At 54.8% G+C, this 14,941-nt stretch overlaps 1 protein-coding gene across 13 annotated transcripts in view; it reads left to right on the top strand.

The window, feature by feature from the left end:
* The window catches only part of TNRC18 (trinucleotide repeat containing 18), a 124,409-nt gene that overhangs the window by 67,463 nt on the left and 42,005 nt on the right, over positions 1 to 14,941 (top strand). For 12 of the 13 annotated variants that reach the window (XM_065541622.2, XM_074034363.1, XM_045387854.3 and 9 more), the window contains 4 exons: positions 75 to 246; positions 2,487 to 2,847; positions 8,260 to 8,535; positions 14,533 to 14,781. In XM_065541622.2, coding sequence (XP_065397694.1) covers positions 75 to 246; positions 2,487 to 2,847; positions 8,260 to 8,535; positions 14,533 to 14,781 — 1,058 coding nt within the window. Of the gene's footprint in view, positions 1 to 74; positions 247 to 2,486; positions 2,848 to 8,259; positions 9,070 to 14,532; positions 14,782 to 14,941 lie in introns of those variants that run through there. The other variant, XM_074034365.1, reaches the window with a different exon arrangement.

Below are 14,941 nucleotides of genomic sequence, written 5' to 3'. Positions count from 1 at the left end.
GGCCACGAGGGTGGACCCCAGCCCGCAAGTCTTGTCTGGCCAGGGTGCTGACCGGTAGTGCGTCTGCGTTTCAGGCTGAACAGCAAGTCTCTGCTGACATCAGATGACTATGAGCTGGGAGCAGGGATAAGAAAGAGACACAAGGGGTCTGAGGAGGAACATGATGCCCTCGTCGGAATGGGGAAAGCCAGGGGGAGGAACCAGACTTGGGATGAACATGAGGCCTCGTCCGACTTCATCAGTCAGGTGAGTAACCCAGTCTTCCAGGTGTGTGAGATCTTTCAGGGAGGTGTCTGGAGGGTATGTTAAGAGTTCACGCTCCCTTTGCAGGCCCCTTGTTCCTGTACAGAAACCTTAGAAGTGGCTGTCTTAGTGCCAGAATGACGACTCTTCTCCAATCCTTATTTTACAGAGGGGGAGATTAAGGCCCAGAGGAGGTCAGAGACCTACCGAAGTAACACAGCTTCAGAGACAGGAGACCTAAAAGCTATCTCCCTCCGTGTGCTGCATGACCCTTTGCTAAAGCCAAGCAGAGATACAAGTTCTTAACCAAATAATGCAATTGCTCTGTTGTTTAACGGTGTAATTGTTTAATGAGTGGCTTTGCCATTCTGTAGTTCTAAGAAACAAGGGCTTGGTGCCATGGTAATTTCCTCTCTGAACTCTCCAGGGGTAATGGGCTGAGAGCCAACTCCTTGAGTCTTCTTATTTCTTCAGAGCATTGAAATCACCCACTTAAGGTGCCTTTCTGTAAATAGTAATGTACCTTGTCATCCCTCCCCATAAAGCCCAGTGCAAAGGGGTAGTTTTTTGTTTTGTTTTGTTTTTTTGAGACGGAGTCACTCTGTTGCCCAGGTTGGAGTGCAGTGGCACAATCTCAGCTCACTGCAACGTCTGCCTCCCAGGTTCAAGCGATTCTCCTGCCTCAGCCTCCCGAGTAGCTGGAATTACAGGCGCCCACCACCATGCCTGGCTAATTTTTGTATTTTTAGTAGAGACAGGGTTTCACCATCTTGGCCAGGCTGGCCTTGAACCCCTGACCTCAGGTGATCTGCCTACCTCAGCCTCCCAAAGTGCTGAGATTCCAGGCGTGAGCCACTGCACCCGGCTGAGGGGTATTTTGGTTGACCTGGTTGAGAAAGCATGTTTTCTTAAGAAAATAAGAAGTGTTTATGGAGTCAGAGTTAAGATATTGTCACCTGCTTTATGGGGCTGTTGGGGCAGGCTCAAGGAGGGAGACGGGGTCTAGGAAGAGAACGATCGCCAGTGTGTACACCAGATATTTTTTACTTTAAAATTGTGGTAAGGGATGCTTTTGTTTTAATTGCCACCATCCCAACTTTTTTCTTAAGAAATGTCACCTGATTAAAGAAAATCGAGATAAAATGTTCAAACGTGGGGCATCAATGGCTTTGAAACTGCATGTTTCACTTCAACAAATGACTACAGCTGACAATAGATGTGCAGGCAGGAATTTAATCTGTGAAATCGCTAATGGTTCTTTCTGCTTCAGGCATCCAAGGAACACTTGAGGCATTTTTTTTTTTGGCAGGTTTGGCCCCTTTAGTTGGGCAAACTGGTTTGGACTGTGCACTAGTCTTTGTCAGCTGCTGTAGGTGACTGAGGCATATCAGCTGTGCTTCAATCTGGGGTTTTGATCTTGATTCCTTTCCTCCTCTCTTAATCCAGCTGCCTTCTCCAGGCCATTGGCAGCAGCACTTGCAAGTGCTTCCTTAGGAGACAGCAGGCAGTGCCACGGAAAGCCAGGGCCAGGGATTAATGTAACCACAGCACTGGCTGTTTAATAAGTGGTTACCTTGTACCAGACATTGTGGTCACTGCATACCTTACCTGAGTTCATCTTCAGAAGCACCTTGTAATGCCAGACACAAGTATCCCCATTTTACAGAGTTAAACATTGAAGCTGGCCAGTTGTGGTGGCTTACGCTTGGAATCCCAACACTTTGGGAGGCTGAGGTGGGAGAATGCCTTGAGCCTAAAAGTTTGAGACCAGCCTGTGCAACACGGTGAAACCCCATCACTACAAAAATAAAAATAAAAAAAATCAGGAGTGGTGGCACACGCCTGTATTCATCCAGCTACCAGAGAAGCTGAGGCGGGAGGGTCACAGAGCCCAGAGGTTGAGGCTGCAGTGACTTCCGACTCCCAGCTAGTCGGGAGCCTGAGGCAGGAGAATTGCTTGGACCTGGGAGGTGGAGGTTGCAGTGAGCTGAGATCACGCCACTGCGCCCCAGCCTGGGCAACAGAGCGAGACTCCGTCTCTAAATATATGTATATATGTGTGTGTATATATATAAAAAAAATATATATATAAATATGTATATTTATAGATATAGAAGCTAAGAGGAGTTAAATCACAGAGGCAGGGGAAGGATTGGAGCCCAGGCTGGGCAGAGCATGTGCACAGACACCCACTACGCTGTTTTGTCAAATCTTTTAACCCATGACCCACCTTCCCTCTCCAGCTAAAGATTAAGAAGAAGAAGATGGCCAGCGACCAGGAGCAGCTGGCAAGCAAGCTCGACAAGGCCCTCTCCCTCACCAAGCAGGACAAGTTGAAGTCCCCCTTCAAGTTTTCGGACAGTGCTGGGGGGAAATCGAAAACTGGCGGGGGCTGCGGCAGGTACTTGACTCCTTACGACAGCCTGCTGGGGAAGGACAGGAAGGCGATGACCAAGGGCCTCGGCCTGTCTCTGAAATCCTCCAGAGAAGGTAAACACAAAAGGGCCGCCAAAGCCAGGAAGATGGAGGTGGGGTTCAAGGCCAGAGGCCAGCCCAAGTCGGCCCATTCCCCGTTCGCCTCGGAAGTGAGCAGCTACTCTTACAGTAAGTAGCGGATGCCGCGCCACCTTTGGTCCGCTGCTTTCTCTTTCGCTCCCCTCTTCTCTCCACCGTTCTCCTCCCCTCTCTCTCTCTCTCTCTCTCTCTGGGGCGCACTAAAGTGCCTAGGCTTGGCATGGCCGCCAAGCCGGAAGTTGGGGGGAGGCCGCCTGAAGCGGATATGCCTGTGATTGGCGAGTGTGATGCCGGGCTGGTGCCGGTGATTGGTGGGCGCCCTTGATTGGCGATTGGAAGCCGACGTCCGCCAGCGCTCTCCTTACCCGCCGTCCGCTTGCCTTCCGGATGCCGTTGGCGTGGAGGCCTTGCGCGTCATAGATTTTGCAGCTGTTTGGCCTAGACAGGTCTGGAGTGCGACTGCTCTTGAGGGTCCTAGAGGTGACTGGACTCCCCTACCCACAGGAAGCGTGCTATCTGTTGCAGACCACAGCTTTGTAGCGAAGTGTTGGCGGAAACAGCATTTATGGAGCGCCCAGTGCTGGGCTCTGGATGCAGGGCTTCACTGGCATTATTGTGTCTATGGCAGCTCTGACAGTGGTACCCCCATGTTGTTGCTGGGGATGCTGAGGCCTGAGAGCCAGAGGGAGTGTGTGCGCTCAGGTGCGAAGAGGCGACTCGGGGTTAAAACTGGTTTGGCCTGACCCACCTACTCACTGGAACCTGCTGCCATCATGGCTGTGGCCCACTATTGAGTTGTTTTTGTTTTTTGGGTTTTGTTTTTGCTTTTTTTTTTTTTTTTTTTGAGACGGAGTCTCACTCTGTCATCCAGGCTGGAGCACAGTGGTGCGATCTTGGCTCACTGCAACTTCCACCTCCTGGGTTCAAGCAATTCCCTTGTCTCGGCCTCCGGAGTAGCTGGGACTACAGGCATGTGCCACCACGCCCAGCTAGTTTTGTATTTTTAGTAGAGATGGGGTTTTGCCATGTTGGCCAGGCTGGTCCCGAACTCCTGACCTCAGGTGATCCACCCACCTCGGCCTCCAAAGTGCTGGGATTACAGGAGTGAGCTACCGCGCCCTGCGTTTCTTGAGACAGTGTCTCTCCTTATTGCCTAGGCTGGAGTGCAGTGGGGCCATCATAACTCACTGCAGCCTTGAGCTCCTTGGGTCAAGTGATCCTCCTGCTTTAGCTCCCCCAAGTAGCTGAGACTAGGTGAGCACCACCACACCCGGCTAATTTTAAAATTTTTTTGTAGAGACAGGGTCTTGCTGTGTTTCCCGGGCTGGTGCCTGGGCTCAGGCAGTCATCCCCTCTGAGCCTCCTGAGTACCTGGAACTACAGCTGTGTACCACCGCGTGCAGCTAATTTATGTTGATTTTCGTAGAGATGGGGTCTCCGTGTTTTCCAGGCTAGTCTGGAACTCCTGACCTCAAGCAAGCCTCCCGCTTTAGCCTCCCGAATAGCTGGGACCGTAGGTGCACACTACTACATTCAGCTAATCTATTTTTATTTTATTTTTATTTTTATTTATTTATTTTTTTTTTGAGACGGAGTCTTGCTCAGTCGCCCCAGGCTGGAGTGCAGTGGCCGGATCTCGGCTCACTGCAAGCTCCGCCTCCCGGGTTTACGCCATTCTCCTGCCTCAGCCTCCCGAGTAGCTGGGACTACAGGCGCCCGCCACCACGCCCGGCTAGTTTTTTGTATTTTTTAGTAGAGACGGGGTTTCACAGTGTTAGCCAGGATGGTCTCCATCTCGTGACCTCGTGATCCGCCCATCTCGGCCTCCCAAAGTGCTGGGATTACAGGCTTGAGCCACCGCGCCCGGCCTTATTTTTATTTTTATAGAGGCTAAGTTTTGCTATGTTGTCCATGCTGGTCTTAAACTCCTGGGCTCGAGATCTTCTGCCTCAGCCTCCCAAAGTGCTGCAATATAGGCGTGAACTGCCTTGCCCAGCTGCTATTGAGCTCTTGAAATGGAGCAGTCCTGGTGGGACTGAAGAATGGAGTTTTATCTCATTTAATAAGAGACTGCCAGATTGGAGTGCCCTCATGGTCATGGCCTCTTGTGGCCCAGAGCCTGCTGCCTGTTTGGTTGAGGGTGCTTGCTCAGTATTTGTGGACAGGTGCTAAGTTTGTGGCTGCTGCAGGGAGGCCAGGAGGAGCCTCCTGGGTTCTAGCCCATGTCAGTGTCTGTGGTGGCTGTTCTGGGAATCCCCAGTCCCTGGGGCGTGTGGAGAGCTTTTGCATTGGCAACTGCCTGGTTCTGTGTATCTGGAGTTTTTGATTGGCTCTGGCCAGTTCATGGGCGGAGAAGGGGGAAGTTTGAATGTCAAGGGCAAAAAGTGGACACATTGGCCGGGCGCAGTGGCTCAAGCCTGTAATCCCAGCACTTTGGGAGGCTGAGACGGGCGGATCACGAGGTCAGGAGATGGAGACCATCCTGGCTAACACGGTGAAACCCCGTCTCTACTAAAAAATACAAAAAACTAGCCGGGCGAGGTGGCGGGCGCCTGTAGTCCCAGCTACTCGGGAGGCTGAGGCAGAAGAATGGCGGGAACCCGGGAGGCAGAGCTTGCAGTGAGCTGAGATCTGGCCACTGCACTCCAGCCTGGGCGACAGAGCCAGACTCCATCTCAAAAAAGAAAAAAAAAAAAAAGTGGACACGTTTACTGATACAGTAAAGTGTGTTTTCTTAAGGAAAGAAAATAAAAAGTGTTTGCTTTATGGGGCTGTTGGGGGGCCTTAAGTGAGCTCACGTGGGCAGAGAGTGGAATGTGGCACTTGGCACAGGATTAAGCTGCTGGGTTTTTTGGGGTACATGTGTTTTTCCTGGGCTAGCAGGTCACCAGGACTGATGCTCCCCATGGGTGTGAGTTAAGCTGCTGACTTGTGCCTTCTGTGCTGAGGACGTATGAGAGTGTCGTGGCTTCCGTGCCTCTCTGATTGGGATGGGTGTGATCACAGAAGTACAGCACAGGCTCCTGGCCAGTGTGCGTGGGCACAAGCAGGGAGGGACAGTGCCAGAGACTCATCACTCTGAGGGGGGAAAGGGAGGGGCTTTCTTTGGCTCTCTCAATCTCTGCTCATTTTGGAAAAGTAAAGGGGGTTCAGCAAAGTGGGGGGAGATTGCTGTTCTTTTGATCTTCTGAGGGAGTGGGGTCGGTGGATGCAGTCTGGGTGACAGCTGGAAGAATTCCCCACTTTCAGGCGGATGTGGATGGAGTCCAACCGAAGGTCAGAGATGAGCTCTGTCCCTGAGGTCTCTGGAGTGCTCCAAGCTGGTGTGTTCACTCTTGGCGCGTGTGAGGGAATGTTCGTTTTATTTATTTATTATTATTATTATTTTGAGATGGAGTTTCACTCTTGTTGCCCAGTCTGGAGTGCAATGGCATGATCTCGGCTCACTGCAACCTCCGCCTCCTAGGTTCAAGTGATTGTCCTGCCTCAGCCTCCTGAGTAGCTGGGGTTACAGGCACGCACCACCACGCCTAGCTAATTTTGTAATTTTTAATAGAGACAGGGTTTCATCACACTGGCCAGGCTGGTCTTGAGCTCCTGACCTCAGGTGATCCGCCTGCCTCAGCCTCCCAAAGTGCTGGGATTAGAGGCGTGAGCTGCCGTGCCCGGTCTGGGAATGGTCAGCTGGGCACCCTCACTTCATCTTGCCTTTGTTGAAAACTCCACTGTCCCAGATGAGAGAAACAGACTAATGTAGCAGTGAGGAATTCAGTGGGCCTGGCTCCAGTGGGATGGTGGCTGTGGGATTCACGTGGCTCTGCAGAGCGCTCCTCTATTTTTTATAATCTGCTTTTCTGCACTTCTGGGTCAGAGAGAGTGCAGGGTCCACAAGCAGGTAGGGGTGTGTCCGGCAGGGAGGCGCTGAGCTGGACGAGGTCGAAGCGAGAACGGTTTCCTCTTGCTTTTTCAGTTTCGATTGTAGGGGTCGGTGGCATGCCCTGTGGGTTTTTGTTTTTTGGTTTTTTTGTTTGTTTGTTGTTAGATGATGTCTTGCTCTGTTGCTCAGGCTAGAGTGCAGTGGTGTGATCTTGGCCTCACTGCAACCTCCATCTCCTGGATTCAAGTGATCCTCCCACCTCAGCCTCCTGAGTAGCTGGGATTACAGGCGCCGACCACCACAATACAATACAAATAGAAAATACAACAGTTTTTGTATTTTTTAAAAATACAGATGAGATTTCGCCTTGTTGGCCAGGCTAGTCTCGAACTCCTGGCCTCATGTGTGCTGCCCGCTTCAGCCTCCCAAAGTGGTGGGATTATAGATGCAAGCCACCATGCCCAACCTCCCTGTGGGTTCTTGTAGGAGGCCAAGTTGATTGTCACCCACTGGTCTCTCCAGCCTGGGACACAGCCTTGGGAGGGACAGTTTGGAACATACAAGAGAGAGCGTGCTTTGACTGGTAGATGGGCAGGGGCTGGTAGCCTGGCGGGGACTGGACCTTGTCCCACCCCAGAGTTGCCGGACCATCCTGAGGTTAGGGTCTTGCTGGAGTGAAAGCTTAGGTGTTGGTGGGAGCAGTCAGAGGAATGCCTGCCGTGGACGCGTGCATGTGGTTTCTCTTGGAGGTGGCAGGTGCTGCCAGAACTGTAGCTGTGCTGGTTCACGTTCCCCCCATTGGCAGTGGATTTCAGCAGATCAAGGGATTATTCTGTCTCTGGAATCCCTGTCTTCCCATCTTGCCCAGTATGAGAAACAAATCAAAATGGCATGAGCATGGCGGGGACTGGAGCAATGCCTGCTTCGCAGGCTCCCCTCCCAAAGCTGGCGGTTGTCTCTCCAGAAGGTTTGAAGACTCCTGTCCTCCATTGTATAGTGAGGCTGGAGGCTTCGGGGCAGCCATCAGTGGTGTGTCGGCGCACCGGCTTGTAGAAAGAAGAGCAAGGGAATAGCTAGCGGTAACAGCATTTGCCCATTTCCATGGCGTAAACACCCTTACCGTGGCCTGTCTCGTGCTGCCATTAGGCCGCTGGGAGGGGCGTTGGGAAGAGAACGCGTGATCTGCTCTCATGAGCCCTTCCCCTCCTGAGTCAGGTCCTCTGCAGTTGTCGCCCTTGGGTCATTGTAATCCCATGGGACAGGCAGTGACCACCGTGACCAGGGGACAGTCCTTCCTGAGCATAGGGCTCCTCTCATCCCCTGGTGCCCGGAAAGGCTGGAGTGACTGGTGGGTGAGGCTGGAAGCATCCAGTCTAGGAAGGGCCTGGGTCCAGCACTCGGAAGATGCCGTGCAATGGCCGAGGCACCCGGAGCAAGGAAGAAGCCCGGACTGGGAGGGGAGCTGGTGACATTGGGCAAGGCCTTCCCACGGCTGCCTACTAGGTATTCAGACCTGTTTGTTCTGGCACCTTCCAGTGCGTTCTCAGAACCATTAAAACCAATACAATGACACCAGCTCCCGCTGCCCTGTGACTTATCTCTATTAAAAACTACTTTGACTGCAGATACGGACTCAGAGGAAGACGAAGAATTCCTGAAGGACGAGTGGCCCGCCCAAGGCCCCTCCAGCTCCAAACTGACGCCTTCTCTCCTGTGTGGCATGGTGGCAAAGAACAGCAAGGCGGCTGGCGGCCCCAAGCTGACCAAGAGGGGCCTGGTGGCCCCCCGGACTCTGAAACCCAAGCCGGCCACCAGCAGGAAGCAGCCGTTTTGTTTGCTGCTTCGAGAGGCCGAGGCGCGTTCCTCCTTCAGCGACTCCTCGGAGGAATCGTTTGACCAAGGTTACTAGCTCCAAACACAAAATACCTTCCGTGTTTCCTAGCGAGAGAGTGCGTGCGAGTGAGCGAGAGGGAAGCGAGTGGGCGCACGGGAGAGATGGCGGGTGAGGAGGCCCGTGCGGATGGCCGCGAGAAGGCTGCCATCTGGGTTCTTGGCAGCGTAGCCTGCTGTTAATCAGCTGAATGGTTTTGATTTTTGCTTTGATTTGTACTGTATCATTGTGATAATATCACCGGCTGGCTCTTTTTGAGCTCTTATATGGACTGCTTTTGAGTCTGCGTTTTTCTCCACTTTCCCTCTTCCCTGCCCTCCTCCCCCTCTCCCAGAGTTCCCCCCAGCTCCCGCACTCACCTTTTCTGCCCACCCAGAGACCCCAGGCTTGGGTCGGGTTCTCTTTGGGCATGGGTTTGGTGGAGGCTTCCCGAGGAACATTTTGTAAATGGAATTCTGTCGTGTGGGCGTGTGACTTGATGTTTGTACTGCGATTTTGGTAATACCAAGCTTTATTAAACATATCGAGTTCATTTTTAACTAAACCTGTGTGCCTTGTCTCTCTTGCTGTGTCCTTACTAGACATTAGGTTGACGCTTCCCTCTCATTTTGTTTCTCCCCCACCTCCTCCCCTCCCTCCTCCCCACCCAGAAGGAGTAGGGACGGGACCGTGCCGCCTGCCGCTTGCCTGTGTTATTCAAATATCCCTGGTATCGATTGGCATTCATTTCATTTTTCAGGTTTAAAATCAAGCGCCTTCACCTCCAGCATCATCATGTTTTTTAGTTGCTTGTTTTGTCTTTTATTTTCTTAAAGCTCTGTTCTTACTTGCCAGTGGTTAAAAACTATTATTTATAAACACTTGGCTTCTCACGTGTATTTCTGTTTTGAAGGGCGTGTAGGCAGCGCAGGGCCCAGAGCCTTTGACACCCCCGGTCTCTGTCATTCAGTACGAAAGCGGCTCTGTTGCCGTGTCTAGGGACAGAATGTCATGCTTTGTTTGGAGAGAGGCTGCCCTGGTCTCAGCTCGGGGTCCTCAGCCACCTCGGTTCTCAAAAGAGAGCCGCCTGGGCCCTGAGAACCCACTGGCCTTGCCGTCTCCAGTGTCAGAACTGTGCTTCTGAGATGAGACATGTGTGAGCCTTTCAGGCCCTTCAACCAGAAATGCCCTAAGAAAGGAAAGCAGGTGAAGCTCTGACATTTTTTCCTAGCCCTGGTTTTAGGATTTGCTTCAGGGTAAACTCCCCCTAGGGCCAGCCGAAGGGATCCCCCAGGCCCTGGGTAGCCACACCTGAATGTCAGCTACTCCCTGAGGAAAGCCTGGGGAGGGATGTCATCATGTCCCTGGGTCTGACCTGGCTCGGGCACCCCGGGACCTGAACGCTGTCCCCCCACCCCGCCCTGTTTTTCCAGCCCTGCTCTCGAATTCCTGGTCTACCACCTCCCCTCCCAGACCTCCCCTCCAAATTGGCAGAGATCCATTTGGGTGACCAGGAGGTGGTATGGCAAGGAGTACGATGCCCCAGGGCCCATGTTCCCCTGGGCTGCTACTACCCCTCTGAGCGAACGCCGCCCGGGCCAAGAAGAAAGGCCCGTGACCCACTGGCCAGCCTCATTTTCTGAGGCCTCCCCCTGCCCTGGCCGTCCGTGGATGAGTCGGGTTAGTTTATGATTCCCTTGTCCCTCCCCAGCCTCCTCCCTCTCCCCCATCTCCCCCATGGACTGGACCGCACGCCCCCACCCCACGCCTCCTTAAAGCCATGGTTCCCACTTCCAAGTTTTTGAGCCCTCCTGCCCCAGCTCAGACCCCACAGAGAAGCAGGCAGCCCCCTAGGCCTCTTAGGAAGGGGCTCCAGGCTGGATGCCGCAGTGCCAAGTGGACAGGACCCAGATAGGGGAGTGCGGGGGACGAGGGGAGGCTGGGGAGGTCCAGGCTCCTCAGTGCCCCCCTCCACCCCCGCCAGTCCACCATTGAGCAGGTCTTGAAAGGGATATTTGGGTAATAGGGCCTCGCTGACCTGGTACTAAACTCCATAACTGGCTTGGCTTTTCTAGTGTGTCTGCTTCTTCCAGCAGCCCGACCATCCCTCCACCCTTGACCCCTCCCCATGACGCTTTGAATGTCTGTTTTGGTCTCTTGCATTTGCTCTCACGCTGCACTCTGGACGCAAAGCGAAGGCTGGGAGTAGGGCAGACGGCGCAGCGGGTCACTGAGCTTGGGTGCGAGCCTGGCTCGTTGCTCCGTAGGTAGGCAAAACACTTTTCTTTCTGTCCTCCGTGCACCTCCCTCCTCGGGGTTCGCCCCCACCGGGTCTGGCAGCAGCAGATCGCTCTGACATTTACCACCAACCTGTCACCGCCAACCCCATGTCCTGAGCCAAGATCTTTTTTTGTTGTTGTTTTTTTCTTTAAATCATAATAAAAAAAAGTTTTTCTGCATTTCCTTGGGTTACTTTGATGGGACTTTTTTCCCCCCCCTCCCTGTCCCCAACCCTTGGCAGGCTTTGTTGCCTCAGGTGTGGATAACTCCAGAAAGGTTTTCTTGGTCCTGAGAGCCCCTCTGCTCCCCGGCCTGCCACAGACGCTAGCGGTGTGTGCCCCAGACCCCGCAGGGGCAGCAGGCGTGGCCTTGTCAAGCACGCAGGGAGGCGGGAGGGGCTCCCATGCCAGCATGCAGGCATCGAGCTACTCCCGGCTTTCTGGGCTCTGGTGTGGACGTTGTGGGCATCCAGAAACCCAGAGCTCGCCCTCCCGCCGCAGCCCCTGCTGGTTGAGAATTCCTCTGGATGGGAAAGATTTCTGGAGTCTGCACACCTGAGTGGCAAGAAGGGAAGATCCCTGGCCTCATGCCCAACCCTCCGCCCCCACCCCCTAACCAGCACCCCTCGGCACCACCCTGCTCAAATTGGCCCACCCCAGGGAGACCCGATGTGGGGGACCCAGGCGCTGTTGAAAGTCTGCCTACACTTAGCCTGCTTTGCCGCTGTGGCCCACTGGGGCGGAGACAGAGCCATGTGACGCCTGCAATGTGAATGATCGCAAGTGTGCACTGCCTGCCTGCCTGTCCCCGCCTGCCCGGCTGGCCTCTCCAGCCTGCTTCATCCATCGCTCTGGGGGCCAGTCTCCCCTCTCACCCTCTTAACAAACCTCCTCCCTCTCCCTCTGGCTCCTCCCTCCCTCCCTCCCTCTACCCCTCTGCGGACTCCTCAGACTCATCACCGTCCTCTGTGAGGTGGCCCAGCAGAAATCCGGGCTCCCTCCAATACACGAGTAGACAGACAGAACCTCTGCCCTCATTGGCACCCCTGGGGCCACCGCTTTTGGCCACAAGTTGCTTAAGCAAGCAGGCGGCTTGGGGCATTGGCAGGAGACTGTGGAGTTGGCTGTCCGTCTTCCCCGTCCGTCTCCCCGAGCCTAGACTGCTCCCCATCCTGGAGAGAGAGGGTCTGGCATCTGCCTCTTCTTGCTGGAAGGGGTCACCTTCCAGCCCTGCGGCACCCAGAGTCACCTTCCCGCTTCCAGCACTCTGGTCCGCGAGGCAGACAGGCGCCCCTGTCACCTGCTTGTGGGTGACACTTTGGATGTGGCATCCCAGGGCGGAGTTTGCTCTCTGAGGCCTCCCACCTGCCTGTCCTTGGAAGTAAGTCTCTGCCTCAAGACAGTCTCTCTTTTTGGTGGGGGAGATTTTGGTTTGTGTGCAGGGAGCCTCTTGTCTGCCAGCTGCCTTTGTCCTGTGAGCCTGGGCTGGGCTCTGGGGGCTGCAAACTCTCAGGTAGGCAGGGAAGGTTACCGGATAATGCTCATCTTAAGTCACCAACCAGAGAGACAGGCTGGGGCTTCTTTATTTTTTTTAAGTTTTTATTATTATTTTTTGAGATGGAGTCTCGCTCTGTCACCCAGGCTGGAGTGCAGTGGTGCGATTGTGGCTCCCTATGACCTCTGCCTCCCGGGTTCGAGTGATTCTTCTGCCTCAGCCTCCCGAGTAGCAGGGATTACAGGTGCCCGCCACCACGCCTGATTGATTTTTGTATTTTTAGTAGAGATGGAGTTTCACCAGGTTGGCCAGGCTGATCTCGATCTCCTGACATCGTGATCCACCTGCCTCAGCCTCCCAAAGTGCTGGGATGACAGGCATGAGCCACTGCGCTGGCCTATTTATTCTTGAGACAGGGTCTCGCTCTGTCACCCAGGCTGGACTCCAGTGGTGCCACCGTAACTCACAGCAGCCTCGGACTCCTGAGCTCAAGTGATCCTCCCGCTTCTGCCTCCGGTGTTGCTGGGACAGCAGGTGTGTGCCACCATGCCTGGCTAATTTTTAAAATTTTTTTGGGGGGCCGGGGGCGCTCATGCCTGTCATCCCAGCGCTTTTGGGAGGCTGAGGTGGGCAGATCACGAGGTCAGCAGATGGAGACCATTCCTGGCTAACACGGTGAAACCCCATCTCTACTAAAAATACAAAAAAAAATTAGCTGGGCGTGGTGGCATGCGCCTATAGTCCCAGCTACTCGGGAGGCTGAGGCAGGAGAATGGCGTTAACTTGGGAGGCGGAGCTTGCAGTGAGCGAGATCGAGTCACTGCACTCTAGCCTGGGCGACAGTGCAAGACTCTGTCTCAAAAAAAAAAATTTTTTTTTTGGTAGAGACAAGGTTTGCTCTGTCGCCCAGGCTGGTCGCGAACTCCCAGCCTCGAGATCTTCCCGCCTCAGCCTCTCAAAGTGCTGGGATTACAGGAGTGAGCCACCTTGCCCAGCCCTGGGGCTTCTTTAGATAGTCTGCCAGCTCTGGGTTCGAGCCTGCTCTTCTACTGCCCAACTGCTTAACCCCGTTGGGCCTCAGTCTACCCCTGCCCTTCCTGGGCATCCCATGAGTGAAGTCACAGCTGGCTTTAGCTCCCTGGGCACGGGGACAGCACAGTTCCTGCCTGCAAGTCACAGGGGTGGCCCTGTTTCTGTTTGGTCGTCTTTAAGCTTGCAAATCGCTTCCTCCTCCATGCAAATGATTCTCTTTGGACCCTGCCCTTGGCTGAGCCAGTGGGCTGGGGAGGGTCACCCCTTGCTTGCTGCAGGTGAGAAAACAGAGGCTCAGAGAGGGCCAAGCACTTGCCCAGCCTCCTCAGAATGGGGGATTGCTAGGAGTCAACTTAATTTTTTAAAATTAATTTTTCTAAAAAATTAGACACGGGGACTCTCTACGTTGCCCAGGCTGGTCTGAAACTCCTGGGCTCAAGTGATCCTCCTGCCTCGGCCTCCCAAAGCATTGGGATTACAGGCGTGAGCCACTGCGCCCAGTCAGGAGTCAACTTTATTTTATTTTATTTTTTTGAGACCAAGTCTCACTCTTGTCACCCAGGCTGGAGTGCAGGGGCGTGATCTTGGCTCACTGCAATCTCCACCTCCCGGGTTCAAGCGATGCCAGGAGTCAACTTTAGACTCCAGATCCCTCCTCAGGGCTGAAACCATGGGGGTCCCCTGGCCCCCAGGAAGAGTCTGAACTCCACCTTCTCCTGCCGCCAGCCTCCAGGACTCAGCTGGTAAAGCTGCCGCGGGCACCTGTGCCCAGAACCCCTGGCCTTGAGCCCCCAGGGCCCTCTTCCCTGCTCACCTCCCTCCGCTTCCTCTTTCCTTCTCCTCTCCTGCCTCTGTGTTGTGTGTTGGGGCGTGTGTGCGTGTGACCGTGGAGAGCGCTGTCTCCAGTCCTTGTCCGTGTGTCTGGCCCCTGCCACAGCACAGGTGCATGTTGGTGCCCTTCACAGAAGCCCACCCTGACACACAAGGCCGCTGCCCACCTCTGGGCTTTCCGGGATGCCCGCATTGGGCTCAGCTGGCCGGGGGCATTGGGCCATCGGGTGGGGGGAACCGTGGGCTGGGTCTGCATCCATCCCCGGCAGCCCCCTGCTGAGGACTGAGGGGCTAGGCTGGAGCCCAGAGGCCACTCCAGGCCAGGGGGTGGTGGGGGGCAGCCCTCGCCAAGGCTAAGGCTCTGACTTGGTCCCTGTTTTCTGCACGCCAGATGAGAGCTCGGAGGAGGAGGACGAGGAGGAGGAGCTCGAGGAGGAGGATGAGGCCAGCGGCAGCGGCTATAGGCTGGGTGCCCGGGAGCGGGCCCTGTCGCCGGGCCTGGAGGAGAGTGGGCTGGGCCTGCTGGCACGCTTTGCCGCCAGCGCCCTCCCCAGCCCCACGGTGGGCCCGTCCCTGTCTGTGGTACAGCTGGAGGCCAAGCAGAAGGCCCGGAAGAAAGAGGAGCGGCAGAGCCTGCTCGGTGAGTAGCAGCAGGTGGGCTGTGGTAGGGGGGCGCACGCCATCGCCCCATCCCACAGGTGAGGAAACTGAGGCTCAGAGATGCAGGTGCAGAGCTGGGAACGGGCAGAACCCCAACCTCGTGGGCCAGCCCCATCCTGATCAGGGATACTGGCGACAGG

Source organism: Macaca fascicularis, chromosome 3 (assembly GCF_037993035.2).
Source record: "Macaca fascicularis isolate 582-1 chromosome 3, T2T-MFA8v1.1".
NCBI classification, from domain to species: domain Eukaryota; kingdom Metazoa; phylum Chordata; class Mammalia; order Primates; family Cercopithecidae; genus Macaca; species Macaca fascicularis.
This window is presented reverse-complemented; position numbering and strand designations above follow the sequence as displayed.